The 13,122-nt window shown below is 40.4% G+C and overlaps 5 protein-coding genes across 5 annotated transcripts; 2 read left to right on the top strand and 3 right to left on the bottom strand.

Moving 5' to 3' along the window:
- Window positions 1-485: 485 nt before the first annotated feature.
- LOC122406526 (histidine-rich glycoprotein-like) lies at window positions 486-1,357 on the bottom strand. Its single transcript, XM_043412026.1, has one exon. It carries the CDS (start codon window positions 1,317-1,319, stop codon window positions 588-590), a length of 732 nt encoding a protein of 243 aa, XP_043267961.1. The 5' UTR covers window positions 1,320-1,357; the 3' UTR covers window positions 486-587.
- Window positions 1,358-1,973: 616 nt separating this feature from the next.
- On the top strand, window positions 1,974-2,830 carry LOC122406111 (histidine-rich glycoprotein-like). The gene has a single exon (XM_043411338.1). It carries the CDS (start codon window positions 1,984-1,986, stop codon window positions 2,737-2,739), a length of 756 nt encoding a protein of 251 aa, XP_043267273.1. The 5' UTR covers window positions 1,974-1,983; the 3' UTR covers window positions 2,740-2,830.
- Window positions 2,831-4,091: 1,261 nt separating this feature from the next.
- On the top strand, window positions 4,092-4,987 carry LOC122406112 (histidine-rich glycoprotein-like). The gene has a single exon (XM_043411339.1). It carries the CDS (start codon window positions 4,153-4,155, stop codon window positions 4,903-4,905), a length of 753 nt encoding a protein of 250 aa, XP_043267274.1. The 5' UTR covers window positions 4,092-4,152; the 3' UTR covers window positions 4,906-4,987.
- Window positions 4,988-7,044: 2,057 nt separating this feature from the next.
- LOC122407201 (histidine-rich glycoprotein-like) lies at window positions 7,045-7,917 on the bottom strand. The gene has a single exon (XM_043413248.1). The coding sequence runs from the start codon at window positions 7,915-7,917 to the stop codon at window positions 7,045-7,047; it is 873 nt and encodes a 290-aa protein (XP_043269183.1).
- Window positions 7,918-10,261: 2,344 nt separating this feature from the next.
- LOC122406187 (histidine-rich glycoprotein-like) lies at window positions 10,262-11,234 on the bottom strand. The gene has a single exon (XM_043411484.1). The coding sequence runs from the start codon at window positions 11,227-11,229 to the stop codon at window positions 10,408-10,410; it is 822 nt and encodes a 273-aa protein (XP_043267419.1). The 5' UTR covers window positions 11,230-11,234; the 3' UTR covers window positions 10,262-10,407.
- Between the last annotated feature and the right edge of the window lie 1,888 nt (window positions 11,235-13,122).

Below are 13,122 nucleotides of genomic sequence, written 5' to 3'. Positions count from 1 at the left end.
CAGCATATCACCACTTGAATCCGAACTAATATTCTAGTTTTTTCGTGCGAAATAAAATTTCTGATTCAAAGAACCGTGGACGTCAGGGTTTCAATCGACGAACGCCCCGTTTGAAAAAAAAAAATTTTTTATTCTTTATTATTATAGATGGTATTTATAATGAATTCGAAAAAGTCCGAGGGTGCATGGTGCAGGTAATTTACTTCTCCGAAATACCTCATTGAATAATGAGATTCACTCGACAAAATTAAATAGTAAAAGTTCTCGGTACTCGTATTATCGATTCAATTAGGAATTCGCCCAGGAAGCGACCGAATTCTATTTACCCTTTAAATTAAATATTCCATTAAACAAATATCAAGCAGCACGGTCGTGCTGCGGTGTTAATTTGCAGTAGTTAGGAATCAACTGCAGGGACTAATTGAAAGATTGCGATACTGCATAATTATGGTTACTGCACATAGATATTATTATTTATTAATTCAGTACACAATAATTTTTAAATAAATGTGAATTCTCAAAGTACAATAATTCGGAGAATAGTTTAATCTGAAAAAAGGGTCCGAAAGAGTGCACGTATTTAAAGGTTAATAACCCTTTTCGAAAGACCACTTTTTCTCGTCGTCATGATCATCCTCCTTGCCATAAGCTGAATGATGTTTATGATGTTCGTCATGGCCATCGGCAGCTTTGTGACCTTTGTGCTCATTGAAGTGAGATCCTTTCTCGTGAGAGGCCTTTTTTCCATGATGATCTTGATGATGACCACTCTTGTGATGTCCTGCTTTGTGATGTCCTCCCTTTTTATGGGAATGGTCGTGATGATGTCCACCGTGGTTCTCATGATAGCCTTCATCATTGTGCTCATCCCAGAACTTTTTGTTCTTCAAAAATTCGTCTAGCTTATGGATCTCGTGACGACCTTTGGTACTGTGTCCTTTGGCATAATGACCTTCTTCGTTGTACTTGTGACCCTTTTCGCCTTTTTCGCCTTTGTGGTGCTCGGCATAATAGCCATCGTCATGATGATGGCTCTTCTTGTGACCTTCGTTTTCGTTGTACTGACCCTTGTGCGCTTCCTTGTCGTGATGACCCTTTTTGCCTTCCTCTTCCTCGTGGTGGTTCTTATAACCCTTTTCACCTTTCTCTCCATGCTTTGAAAATTTATCTGCATGGTGCTCTGCGCCCTCACCTTCTTCGAAATGATGACCGGACGCTGCTGAATCCAGGTCGCCAAAGTGTCTGAAATAATTCCTTCCCAGAGCAGTGTGCACGCCGATGCACAGCACCAAAAGGCTGAGTGCCGTCCAGTAATTCATCTTGGAAAAACTTCTTAAACGAATATATCCAAGAATAGAACAGAGCAGGGCTGTGAACACTCGAATCGCGTGTGTCAAATGTGCATTGGAAGTCCAGCCTCTTCGATTTTATATCGTTTGGCAAGATAATTGGCGCTATCAAAGAATTACTAGCGTACTACGCTTTCCTGTCGCGTTTAAAACATTTCGAAAGTTTATCCTTAACCCAATTTATAAATTATAACTCGAAATTGTCGAGCGAGCGGGCGTCACACCGAGCGGGAGGATTGCGCAAATGGTAGTTGTAAAACCGTAACTTTGTTTGATTTCTATCTATCAAAATGGCGATCGAAATTCGGACTTGGATCTATCCATCACTCGAAGTAATACCACGGATGATCTTAGAGATCACTGAACAAGAGAAATGTACCGAGAATATTTTCATCAGCTTGTCTGAAACGAGAGTCGTTGCAGCCGAGTTATAGGAGCGTAGAGCCACTGTCCTGGTAAGACAAGTTTGCGAAATATATGCCCCGAGTTGAGAAGGCTTTGTTAGCGAACGATAAACGCAATCGATTACGCAGCCTTTGAGCATTGTAATAGCGAGAGCAAGTATATAAGCATAAGCATGAAACGTGATTGATCAGTCCATTGGATTCCTCGTTTTCCCGAAGTAGTAGCCAAGATGACCAGAAGTGGCTTTCGATGGAGGCTGGGCCTCGGGTTCGTCGTGCTTTCGGCATTAGTAGTCGTATCTCTCGCCCGGGAATCGGATGACGAGTACAGAGATCTTGAAATCGCTGCAAGTCATCATGGCCATCATTCCGAATCTGGCCACGGTCACAAGCATCACTCCGATCACCATGAGGATCATGGTGAAAAAGGTGATAAGGGTTATCACACTCACCACCATCATCACAAAGGTGATCACGGTAAACACGGTAAAGAGCATCATGCTGGACACCACGAAGAACACGGTGGCCACAAGAAGCATCACCACGAGGAAGAAGACAAATACGGAGAGCACCACGAGAGTGGACATGGCCATAAAGGTCACAAATTCGGCGAGAAAAAGGGTCACAAAAAGGGCGAGAAGACTCATGGCTATCACAAGAAAGCGCACAAAGACGATTATCACAAAGAACACAAGTTTTATGACGATCATCATAAGGGAGGACACCACGAGAAACACGGGCATCACCATCATCATCACGGTAGTAAGGAAGGTCATCACAAGAAGGGCGACCATCATCACTCCGGTTATCATGATGATCATCACGGCAAAAAGGGACATCATCACAAGGGACATTACGACGAGGACCACAAAGGTTACCATGGAAAACACGGCCACGACGATCATTATTCCCACTACGAAGACTTTGCGAAGAAAGGCGATCATCACGATGGGAAAAAGCACGGTTTCTCCAAGGGTCATCATTGATTATTACGCATCTTCTCCCTGTTATCATGAAACACATTATATGGCTGTTTCAGCATGTGTACACATATCCACCGTTGGCTATTTTTTAGGTACAATCCTCCTTAACAAATACAAATGTTGATGATGAATTTGTTTAATAAAAGTATATATAAAACAATAATATCCTGTCAGATTACTAATTTATTACGAATGATTCCTCTCAAACCCCGATAACAGCAATCTGTAATTATAAGTACTTCCAAACCGAAATTCGATTATCAGGGGTAGAATTATTTCGATCACGATTTCGAACAATAACGAGCAATTTTCCATGTTGCCAAGAGCTCGAGAAACAGAATATCAAATTTCTCATCATGAAGCTTATCCATACCCACAAACGGCGCATGGAAAATGTTACTAGTTTCTGTTCGTACGTCGTATATTTAACTCTGGTATAACGAAAGTGGCTTTAATTGCGCAGTAATATAACTTCAATCCAGCCTTCCTTGGCAACCAGCATACGAAACGTATGCAGTGAAGTAGTAATGTTGAAACATGAAAAGCTTTTGAAACATGAATAATTTCAGTCTCACTCGAACTCTCATTTAATATAATCTGTGAATTAACCGATCACATTTTATTTCTGATGTTGAAGCTTTTTGAAATGTAATATTGGATGTTTTAATATTGCTTCATCGATACTGTCACTGTTCCAATGGCTCCCTGATAATCTCATGACAATCCACTGCATTCGAGTGATCGAAACATGACAAATGCAAAAATATCAAATCGTTGAAAAATTGACGTTCTTTAATCGAAAATTCGATTTCAGCTTCGTAGATTGAGTCTATCCAATAACGGAGCTATCTGCTCTGTTAATTTTTTCAACCGGAACTCAGAATGGATCTACTGTTCGAAGATGTTATTTTCTCCCTTTCATTCAAACTTTGCTTAAGCCACTAGAGTGTAAAATAAGTTGAAAAAAACGTTATAATTGATTGCATGTTTCTTATCGTATAGTTAGAGACTCGAAACGTTGCAGAATCCCTGTTGCACAATGTAAGAGAGGCGTTGAGCGTGAAGATCGTAAATAGCGTGTACAATCACGGATAATAAAAGTGCCGAAAAAATGTGGTCCACCGTGAAAGGACGGTGTTGTGGTTAGGAAAGTTCGTAGCAATCTGGAAACGCATGGAAAAAGTATAAGTTCGCTAATGCAATACTCCTGTAGACCGAATCGTGTTCCCCGGCCAGACAACGTTTTTTTTTAAGCGTCCATATTCACCCAATCTCCAGCATCAGCTGATTGTCCAACATCGGGGATATAAATAGAGGTGGCTGGTAAAAGCGATAAGTCATATCATCGCAAAACGTTGGGTGAACACGTTCGCCTCTTTCCTAGGACTGCGAAAGCGTGCTAATAGAATAAAAAAAATGATCCCTCGTTCGGGGAGTTTGCCGAAGGGATCCTTCTTGGTACTCTTCGTGGGCTCGATCGTGGCGTTGGCCTGCGCCAGAGATATCCCACGAAGTTTGGTGAGTGATCTTGAGGCCGCTGCATCCGGTCACCATTACGAGAAGGGTGGTGGGGACGAGCACCATTCGGATCATTGGTCGAAACACGGTGATAAGGGTGACAAGGGCTACAAGAGTCATCATGATCACGAGAAAGGAAAAAAGGGGCATTTCGATAAAGAAGATCATCACGGTCACTACGACGAACACGAAGGTCACAAAAAGCACCATCATCACGATGATGGCTATTTTGGCGAACATCACAAGGGGGAGAAGGGAGAAAAAGGTCACAAATTCCACGAGAAAGGCAGCTATGGCAAAGGTCATCACACCAAAGGTCATCACGAAGTGAAGAAACTCGACGAATACAAAAAGGACAAAGAATTTCACGACGAGCACCACGACTCGGGTCATCATGAGAAACACGGCGGTCACCATCACGAGCACAAACATAAAAAAGGTGGACATCACAAAGCGGGACATCACAAGGGCGGTCATCATGAGGATCATTATGGAAAGAAAGGTCACCACGAGAAGGGCCATCATTACCATGACCACAAGGGCCATAAAGAAGCTGATGGACACGACGACCACTACAAACATCATCATGGTTATGGCAAAAAAGGAGGACACGAAGACGAGAAAAAGTGGTCTTTCAAGAAAGGTCATTGAGTCCAGAAGGAACCACCAGCTGATTCAGTCAGAGTACACCGCTCCCTTGTTTCGTCGAGAATTTTTTGTGAATGAGACTACTCGGAACATTTGTTTGTTTATGTTTGTATTTGTATTTTATGATTTTTCAGCGATTAAATAATCCCTGAATAAATCTTATAACCATACTTTTGGATTTTTTTACAACCCGTCACAGTATTCCTACCTTTCAGCTAATTTCATATAAATTAGTTCTATAACGACTCTGAGAACATTAATCATTGCTATTCTTTCATTAGCTCTCACATCCTGAAATATATACGTCAAAAGGCGACGGGCAACCTATTTTCATTAAATTTTCAGTTGGATATATTTAGGGATACGATACAGGTTGCCCCAGATTGAATAGCAGATACTCAAAAATTAATTTCTACACCGATTTGTCAGGCGAAGTATCTCGTATGATACGACTGTAATGATAAGTTAATGATTAAAAATAGAATATTCGCGTGTATTCAGTTAGAGCGCACGTTGCCGAAATACTTCAAGATGAAAATAGACGAAATTTTATAAAACGGAATCTTGATTCATACTATCGTTAATATAATACCTCACTCTTTGGCTGATGGATTCAATGAATAAAAAACGAAAATCACTCCTTTATTTTCGGCATGCACGATATGATTTGCTATTTCAATCGCTGTATGATCACATTTCATAAAGATTTCACATTTCATTTTCTTCATTCACCTGGTTTTCGAACATCGATAATGACTATTAAACTAGGAGTATTTTCTATGAAGATGCCCCAATGTAATTAAGGGGTCTACCCTGATTAGACGGGCGAAAAAGAGACTATTTTCACAAATTTTTTTGGCTGTATAAATTATAAATATGGATATAAAAAATGTTAGGTTTAAAGAATACACTCTTGATGTACACAAAAAAATTATTTTATATTTATTTTATTCAGTTTTCGTACAGAAAAATGGTGGACGGGGCAGGTCCAAAAAAAAAGATGGGTGTGCGCGGAAAAAAAATAAAAATGGTTTTAGATTCAATGGGTTATAGCCCATTGAATGGTTCAATGGGCCTGGGTTATATCCCATGTTTATAGCTCATGGGTTCAATGGGCTATAGCGCATATCACACGATTTTTAATTTTTTTCAAAAATGACAAAATGGCGGCCAATTTTTCAAAAATTACGGAAAAGCTCGTTTTATTCATTGTTTTTTGTAAAAAAAAAAAATTGTTCCGCTCAAAATTTCAAAATTCGTAAGATATGCATTACAGCTATAGTGATAAAAAACATGTGGTAAAATTTTGGTAAGGATCGATTGAATAGTTTCGGAGATTTTATCAACGAGTCGTCCAAAAACGTAATTTTGAGAAAAACGCGTTTAAACAAAAGCAGGTACGCGGTACCGCACTGGGCGGTGCGTATTAGCATGCTCAGACAGCCAAGTAAAGGTCGCTCAAAAGTACACTTGGACTGCTCAAATATTTATAAAATGTTCGTTTCATACTTTTAAATATGTATACTTTCGAGAAATGCAATAAAAAAATTGATTTTTTTTCATTTTAATTAGGATAGACCCCTTAATAATCATCATATTATTATTAACTTTATAATAATAAGCGATCAATAAATTGATGAGTAAATCATCATAACAAAAAACTTATGTCGATGCAGACGCGAAATATTAAATTGTCCGGAATTTCTGCCATCATCACGATAAAAAAGGGTGAAATGATTTAGTAAATTGCACACGAAGTAAATTGACAAACAGCAACTCATTTTTATACGCTGTTGTCGTAATGTTTCGAGCACGCATACTCACTTACGTTTACGTGGAAAATTTCAAATGTTGATTTTCATATTAGTATCGTAAAACACATCGAAAAACAATAATTTTAATGAGTAACTGATGTACCGGCAATTTTCGCCATTCTAATATTAGTAATTACTTTGAAAAAATATATTCGTTACAAGTTTTCTAAGCCACGAAGTTGATTGTAAAAGGAATTAATGTTGCACAAGAAACAATCATTTTAATATCCACTATTTTTTTTTATTGAATACAAAAGACATTACAAGCAGTCGCAGTCAACTAAAAGCTAATGAAGAACACATTTGTCTACAATTATTCGCTAAGTTATTAATGTTTCCCATGACTAAATCCCCATTTTTTGCCGTCATGATGTTCGCCTTTCTTTTTGTAATCGTCGTGATGTGAATGATGCTTTTCATGGCCGTGTTTTCCATGATGTCCCTTGTGGTCCTCATCGTGGTGTCCTTTTTTATCGTGTCCTTTTTTGCCATGATGATCGTCTTTGTAACCGGAATGATGACTATCGCCCTTCTTATGGTGGCCATGTTTCTCGCCGTGATGACCGTGATGATGTCCATGCTTGTCGTGATGTCCACCCTTGTGGTAGTCATCGTAAAACTTGTGTTCCTTGTGGTAATCGTCTTTATGAGCTTTGTGATGATAACCAGTAGTTTTTTGGCCTTTCTTGTGACCCTTTTTTTCACCGAACTTGCCACCTTTATGGCTCTTCTTTTCTTCGTGATGTTCACCGTGATGTCCTTCCTCGTCATGATGTTTCTTTTTATGTCCGCCGTGTTCCTCGTGATGTCCACTGTGATGGTCCTCCTCGTGCTTGCCATGATCGCCCTTATCGTGATGGTGGTGTTTTTTGTAGCCTTTCTCACCCTTTTCACCATGATCTTCGTGGTGATCGGAATGATGTTTGTGACCTCCCCCGGATTCCGAATGATGACCATGCTCACTCGCAGCTGTTTCGAGATCGAGACTCTCATTTTCTTCCTCCGTAAATCGTCGGTGTCGAATTTTCAAAAGACCCGGATATGTGACGCTCGCAATTTTGGATTCTCCGCCAACATCCTGCAGTTTTCCTTCGCTTCGTTCTCCAAATTCTCCGATGACAACGAAAATATAGATGAATAAAAGACCGAACTTCCCGGTCAGCTCGGACCCAGGACTCATGCTTGGATTTCGGATTCCCATGATGAACTGATCATTTAATCTTCATTTACGCCGTATTTATAGGCGATTTACGTAAGCCTCCAAGTGCCCCTTCCGTCAGACAAAAAATCCTTCTTAGACAGCTCGTTTAAATTAAGCTACAACTTCCTTCCTACCGTTATCCAACTACGCTGCTGAGGATCAGTCATGTGGGACGACCACCATCGAGTAATACATTCCAAATACTCCAGCAACTGTACAAAACATGCTTCGAAGAAAGATCAAGCACTCTCAATCTTCTTACACTACTCGAGTTCCGCTCTCATGTAACGGAGAACACAAAACGTATCATATTGTCCTCTTGTATCGAGTTATATAAATATAATCGATAACTCCGAAATAACGAGCGTAGCAAAGAACTAAACAAGTGGAGGATAACTTTTCTCCAGTGATTCAAGACCTCCGAGGATGGGTTCAGTGGATTTTTTTGCCTTCGTTTCTTTGTTAGATGGAAAGAAGCAATGGGTACATCGACCAATTAGTTCACGTGCAAATTTTCACACCCAAATAAATTAGACATTCCTATTTTTACTCTCTGGAATATACGCAAACAGCGGATTATTGAAACGCTCGAGATAACAGTTTTGTTCATCCAGATGAAATTTTGCAACGTTCTTTGAGAATATTTGCAACGGTAATAAAGCGAAAGTGGCATAAGACAATTGAAATAAATTGTAACTGATACTAAAGCAAGCACATCGAGTATAAATGAAACATAAAAAGTCTAGGAAACTTCAACTTCTGGAGCGAAAATGTTACACGGTCCCTTTACAAAATAATTGGCTTTCGGTTGGCCTCTTCTTGGTCGATTCCATGTACACTGTCACAGATCCGACAAGCGGTGTAGCACGAGTGTGCAAGACCAAGCAGAACACTACGCTGCGGAGTATGATACCTGCACACGCACACACATCCATATACTAACGGCACACAAACCCCAGTCTACTCGAAAATCACCAGAGACGTGTAAACATTTGTAGGCTACAGGGAAATAACAACCTCATTGTTCTCACGGCGAGCCTGGCTCTAGTGTAATTAATGTAATTGGAGTGTGACTCGTGAAAGAAAGGGGTTGAAATGCGAGCACGTATAGATCCACCACCCATCGTTGTTTCCCGACGAATTCAGGCAAAGTGCGATTTCAGTGCGATGAACTACACCGATATCATCAATTCCGAGCAGAGGCTCAACGCATGGAAATGCGCGCAGAGAAACGCAAACGCTAAAGATATCGACGGAGCTCTACAACGGAGTTGAAATTCCTCAATTATCGGAGAGCAATTTATCGAATAATCTGAATTGGAGAAAAATATTGTCGAGCCAGGTGAGTAGGGTACTGATGAGAAACTAGATTGTCTCAATTTTGGCAACGCACTAACAAAAGCTCATTTCCCAAAGGGAATTCAACACCTCTCCCCGAGTAAGAACTGGCATAAAAGGCACTGTCAAGAGCGTACGAACAAAGAAGGAAGCAGCTACAGAGCAGACGCTGATGAGATTGCGGAAATATATGTACGCATCAGTCACGAACCAGAACACTCGACAACAAAAGCAAACCCAACGTATCACAATTAGTGAAACACACAAATTCAGAAACTGTGGAAATTATTTTTCTACTAGAGCGAACTGTCATTTCATTATTGACGCTGAAAACATTCATTCGGTTTACGAATGAGCTCGGCTAAGACAGAAATTAACATTCTAAATGACAAGCTGTACAACTATAATTTCTGCAATTAAAAATATCGTCGTTTCGAAAGAAGTTTGCTTTTTGTTGAAGCTTCCTCCTCATTTCTGTTATAAATCGAAATACAGCTAGCTAAGAATAATAAAGTATAAAAAATGGTGATAAAAGCCCTCTAATATGGAATGAACGTTCAGAAACATCCGGATCTAGAATTACAACAGCAAGCCTATCATCGAGAATCGATAATGTGAAAATGAAAGGGAATAACCGAAGAGGCCTGGATAATGATCGAATAGATCAGTAACCAAATTGGGATAGGCGAGCTCATAGGATTACAAGTGCCAAGTCGCAAATCCGGGCTATCAAATGCAAATTAGCGTTTGGCCTTCTAGAACGAACGAAAATCCAGACAGCAAATGTCCGCATCTCCGCACGATATTATGTAATCTGAGTTCGTCGATAGTCACGATATCGTAATGTCGAGTCTATCAAACTGAACGACGGAACGTGGTTAATCTTCCAGCGTGAAAAAAATATCGATAGATTTCTATGAAGTCATTTTTGACATTGCGAACCTTCAATAATTTTCAAATGATTGTGGAAACAAAAAAATCGTGATGCATCAATAGTAAGGTAATAAAGTATATTTTCGTCAATGTAACAAGTCTTGTGTCCCTTAAAATCTAAATGCATTGGTTACGAATAACATGAAGGTATGTACAAGAGGGAAACTGAAAGTAACTGTTAAACAATGAAAGATATTCCAAGGGAACAATGTTTCGAGATCAACCTTTGTGACCTTTGCTGAAACCGTATTTCTTGGCATCCTTGTGTTCGCCCTTTTTGCCGTATGCGTCATGGTGGGAATGATGAGCTTCGTGGCCGTGTTTCCCGTGGTGACCTTTGTGGTCTTCGTCATGATGTCCCTTGGATTTATGGCCCTTTTTGCCGTGATGATCTTCGTGGTGGCCGGAATGATGATGGCCACCTTTTTTGTGACCACCTTCTTTCTTCTCGTGGTGACCATGGAAATCGCCATGTTTGCTGTGGTGCCCACCCTTGTGATAGTCATCGTAGAATTTGTGTTCCTTGTGGTACTCGTCTTTGTGGAATTTATTGTGATAACCTTTGGTTTTGTGGCCCTTTTTGTGTCCCTTTTTCTCTCCGAATTTACCAGCTTTATGGCCCTTCTCACCTTCGTGATGTTCGCCATATTTTTCGGCCTCGTCATGATGTTTTTTTTTGTGACCACCGTGCTCCTCGTGATGCCCGGAATGGTGTTTTTTTCCATGATTACCGTGATGACCTTTGTCATGATGATGCTTCGTCTTGTAGCCTTTCTCACCTTTCTCCCCGTGTTCCTCGTGGTGTCCCTCGTGATGCTTGTGACCACCGCCGGATTCGGAATGATGTCCGTGATGACCATGACGTTTAGTTGCCGCGGGGACCAAATCGCTTTTAATTAATTGCAGCTCATGCTTTTTTGCATCCGGAACTTCAGTGATTTGAACATCTTGAGAAATTGCTGTTTCTCGTGCGATGCTCAGCGACAGCGAGAAACAGAGTAAGAATAACACGCTCAGCGAACGCTCGATAGCGCTTACCATCTCGTTCAACCGCGATAAACAGAATGATCACGAGACCGCGGGCAACACCACATTTAAATATATTTCGTCGGAGGTAGCTATTTCCGGGCTTAGCGTCACACCACACTCCGCTTCTCCCCGTCAAAACTTTCCAGCCGCATGCTCACTTTTCGTCCGATCAAAACCGATATCACGCTCTCTGTGGTATACCCACAGAAAGTGGGGAATTTCTCGGAACGGTGGCAAACACTTTCACGAATATATCGAAGCCGCATCTGCCCTGAAAATGATCCCTCGACCATGAAATATTAACACACTATCTACTGGAGCGTATACTTCTCGAATCGTTCATGTAACGACAGAGAGACCGCGAAAACGAGAATGCTCGAAATTACCAGAAATTCTGCTGTTCAGTTACAAAATTTTCAATTTCGAAACTTCAATTTTACCTCATTTAATATATTAAAAACTTCGAAGCGAAACAAATTACTCACATCTGCAATGTTTGCCTACCCAAGTGTTGCGCGTCACACGCTGAAAAGACTTTCGTAAAACTAAGATTTAAAATGACCACTGCATGGCTCATAAATTTATACTTTTAATTGTGTTGTATTCTTCTAAATCTTAAGAAATATGAATTTGCTGCGTACCTCGGAAAGTCATCTTCCGATGACGAAAACTAAATGGCTTCCACTTGGAGGACCGTACTTTCTTTACATTTTACTAAGAGATGTTCAAACTTTTCATCATTCTCCCTCCTTCGAGTGAAGCAGTTGTTTCCTGGGCCAAGAGGGAGGCAGTTAAAAATTGAATCTCGAAGAAGACGAACGTCCTTGACACGACAATTGCGTCCTGAATCGAGGTTGATTCCCCACAACACACTGAAAATTTTTAACTCACCAATTCTCTCTATCAATAAAAGTACCGACGTTTATTAATTGATAAATTGTCGATTCTTCATTAAAAAAACGCCAAAAAAGCACTATTGCGAGCACCTGCATCGTCACAGTAGTACGGGTAAAGATCGCCGCTACCTGGGACCCCAACTAAAAGGTTCGGCTGCAAAAATTAAGTATGTCACCGTACACATAGACTACGAACGTCAAATGGATCTCCTTCCAGCATTGACGATCCAAGATCTCCAGGATGCTCCACACGATGGCTCACTCCATCGCAAGATTGTCGTTATAAATGTTCAACTACTGAAATCTTGACTTTAACAACTTCGCCAACTCGGATACAAGCGTCCGCCTGTATATGTGTATCCCAGCGCACAAGTCAGTGTTAGTTATAGATATATATTCAATAGCAGCACAAGCGCCGTGAAACCACGACGGGTCGACACGCAAACAGCCTCTTCAACCGGATGTCTTCGTTAAAGAAGCCCGGTCTACCTCTTCTACAATGAACTAAGTACCAACACTCGAAACAATCCCTATACTGGCTCGGATTCTCTCTTGGCTTCGACAGTTTCTAAAAGCAATCCCTGCGCATTTGCTTCCCCGAATACCTTTCCGGGCATGACTCGAACTACTTGGTACAATCACCGTAACACAAATCTTGCGAATCTCGTGCTAATTGGCAATCGACCCTCAACGGGGTCGATCCCGTTCACCCTTGATACAGCGCTGTAAATATGTACACGCGATATTCAATTTGAATTAATAACTTGGCAAGTGCAAAGCAGAAAATTGTTTTAACCGTTTTAGTTTCTTAACTTCGTTTATTTTCACAAATATTCCACTTAAGAGTGTACAAAAAAAATTGTTGTCCTAAATTTTGTTGTTTGTTCATTTCACGATTTTGTGGTTAATTATGGACAAAAAGGAAAATAACATTTGGAATTCACCAATTTTTTATTTCACGAATCATTGATGTAGACTGAGTAACTAAGAATTGCAAATTAGGCAGGTA

Source organism: Venturia canescens, chromosome 2 (genome assembly GCF_019457755.1).
Source record: "Venturia canescens isolate UGA chromosome 2, ASM1945775v1, whole genome shotgun sequence".
Lineage (NCBI taxonomy): Eukaryota > Metazoa > Arthropoda > Insecta > Hymenoptera > Ichneumonidae > Venturia > Venturia canescens.
This window is presented reverse-complemented; position numbering and strand designations above follow the sequence as displayed.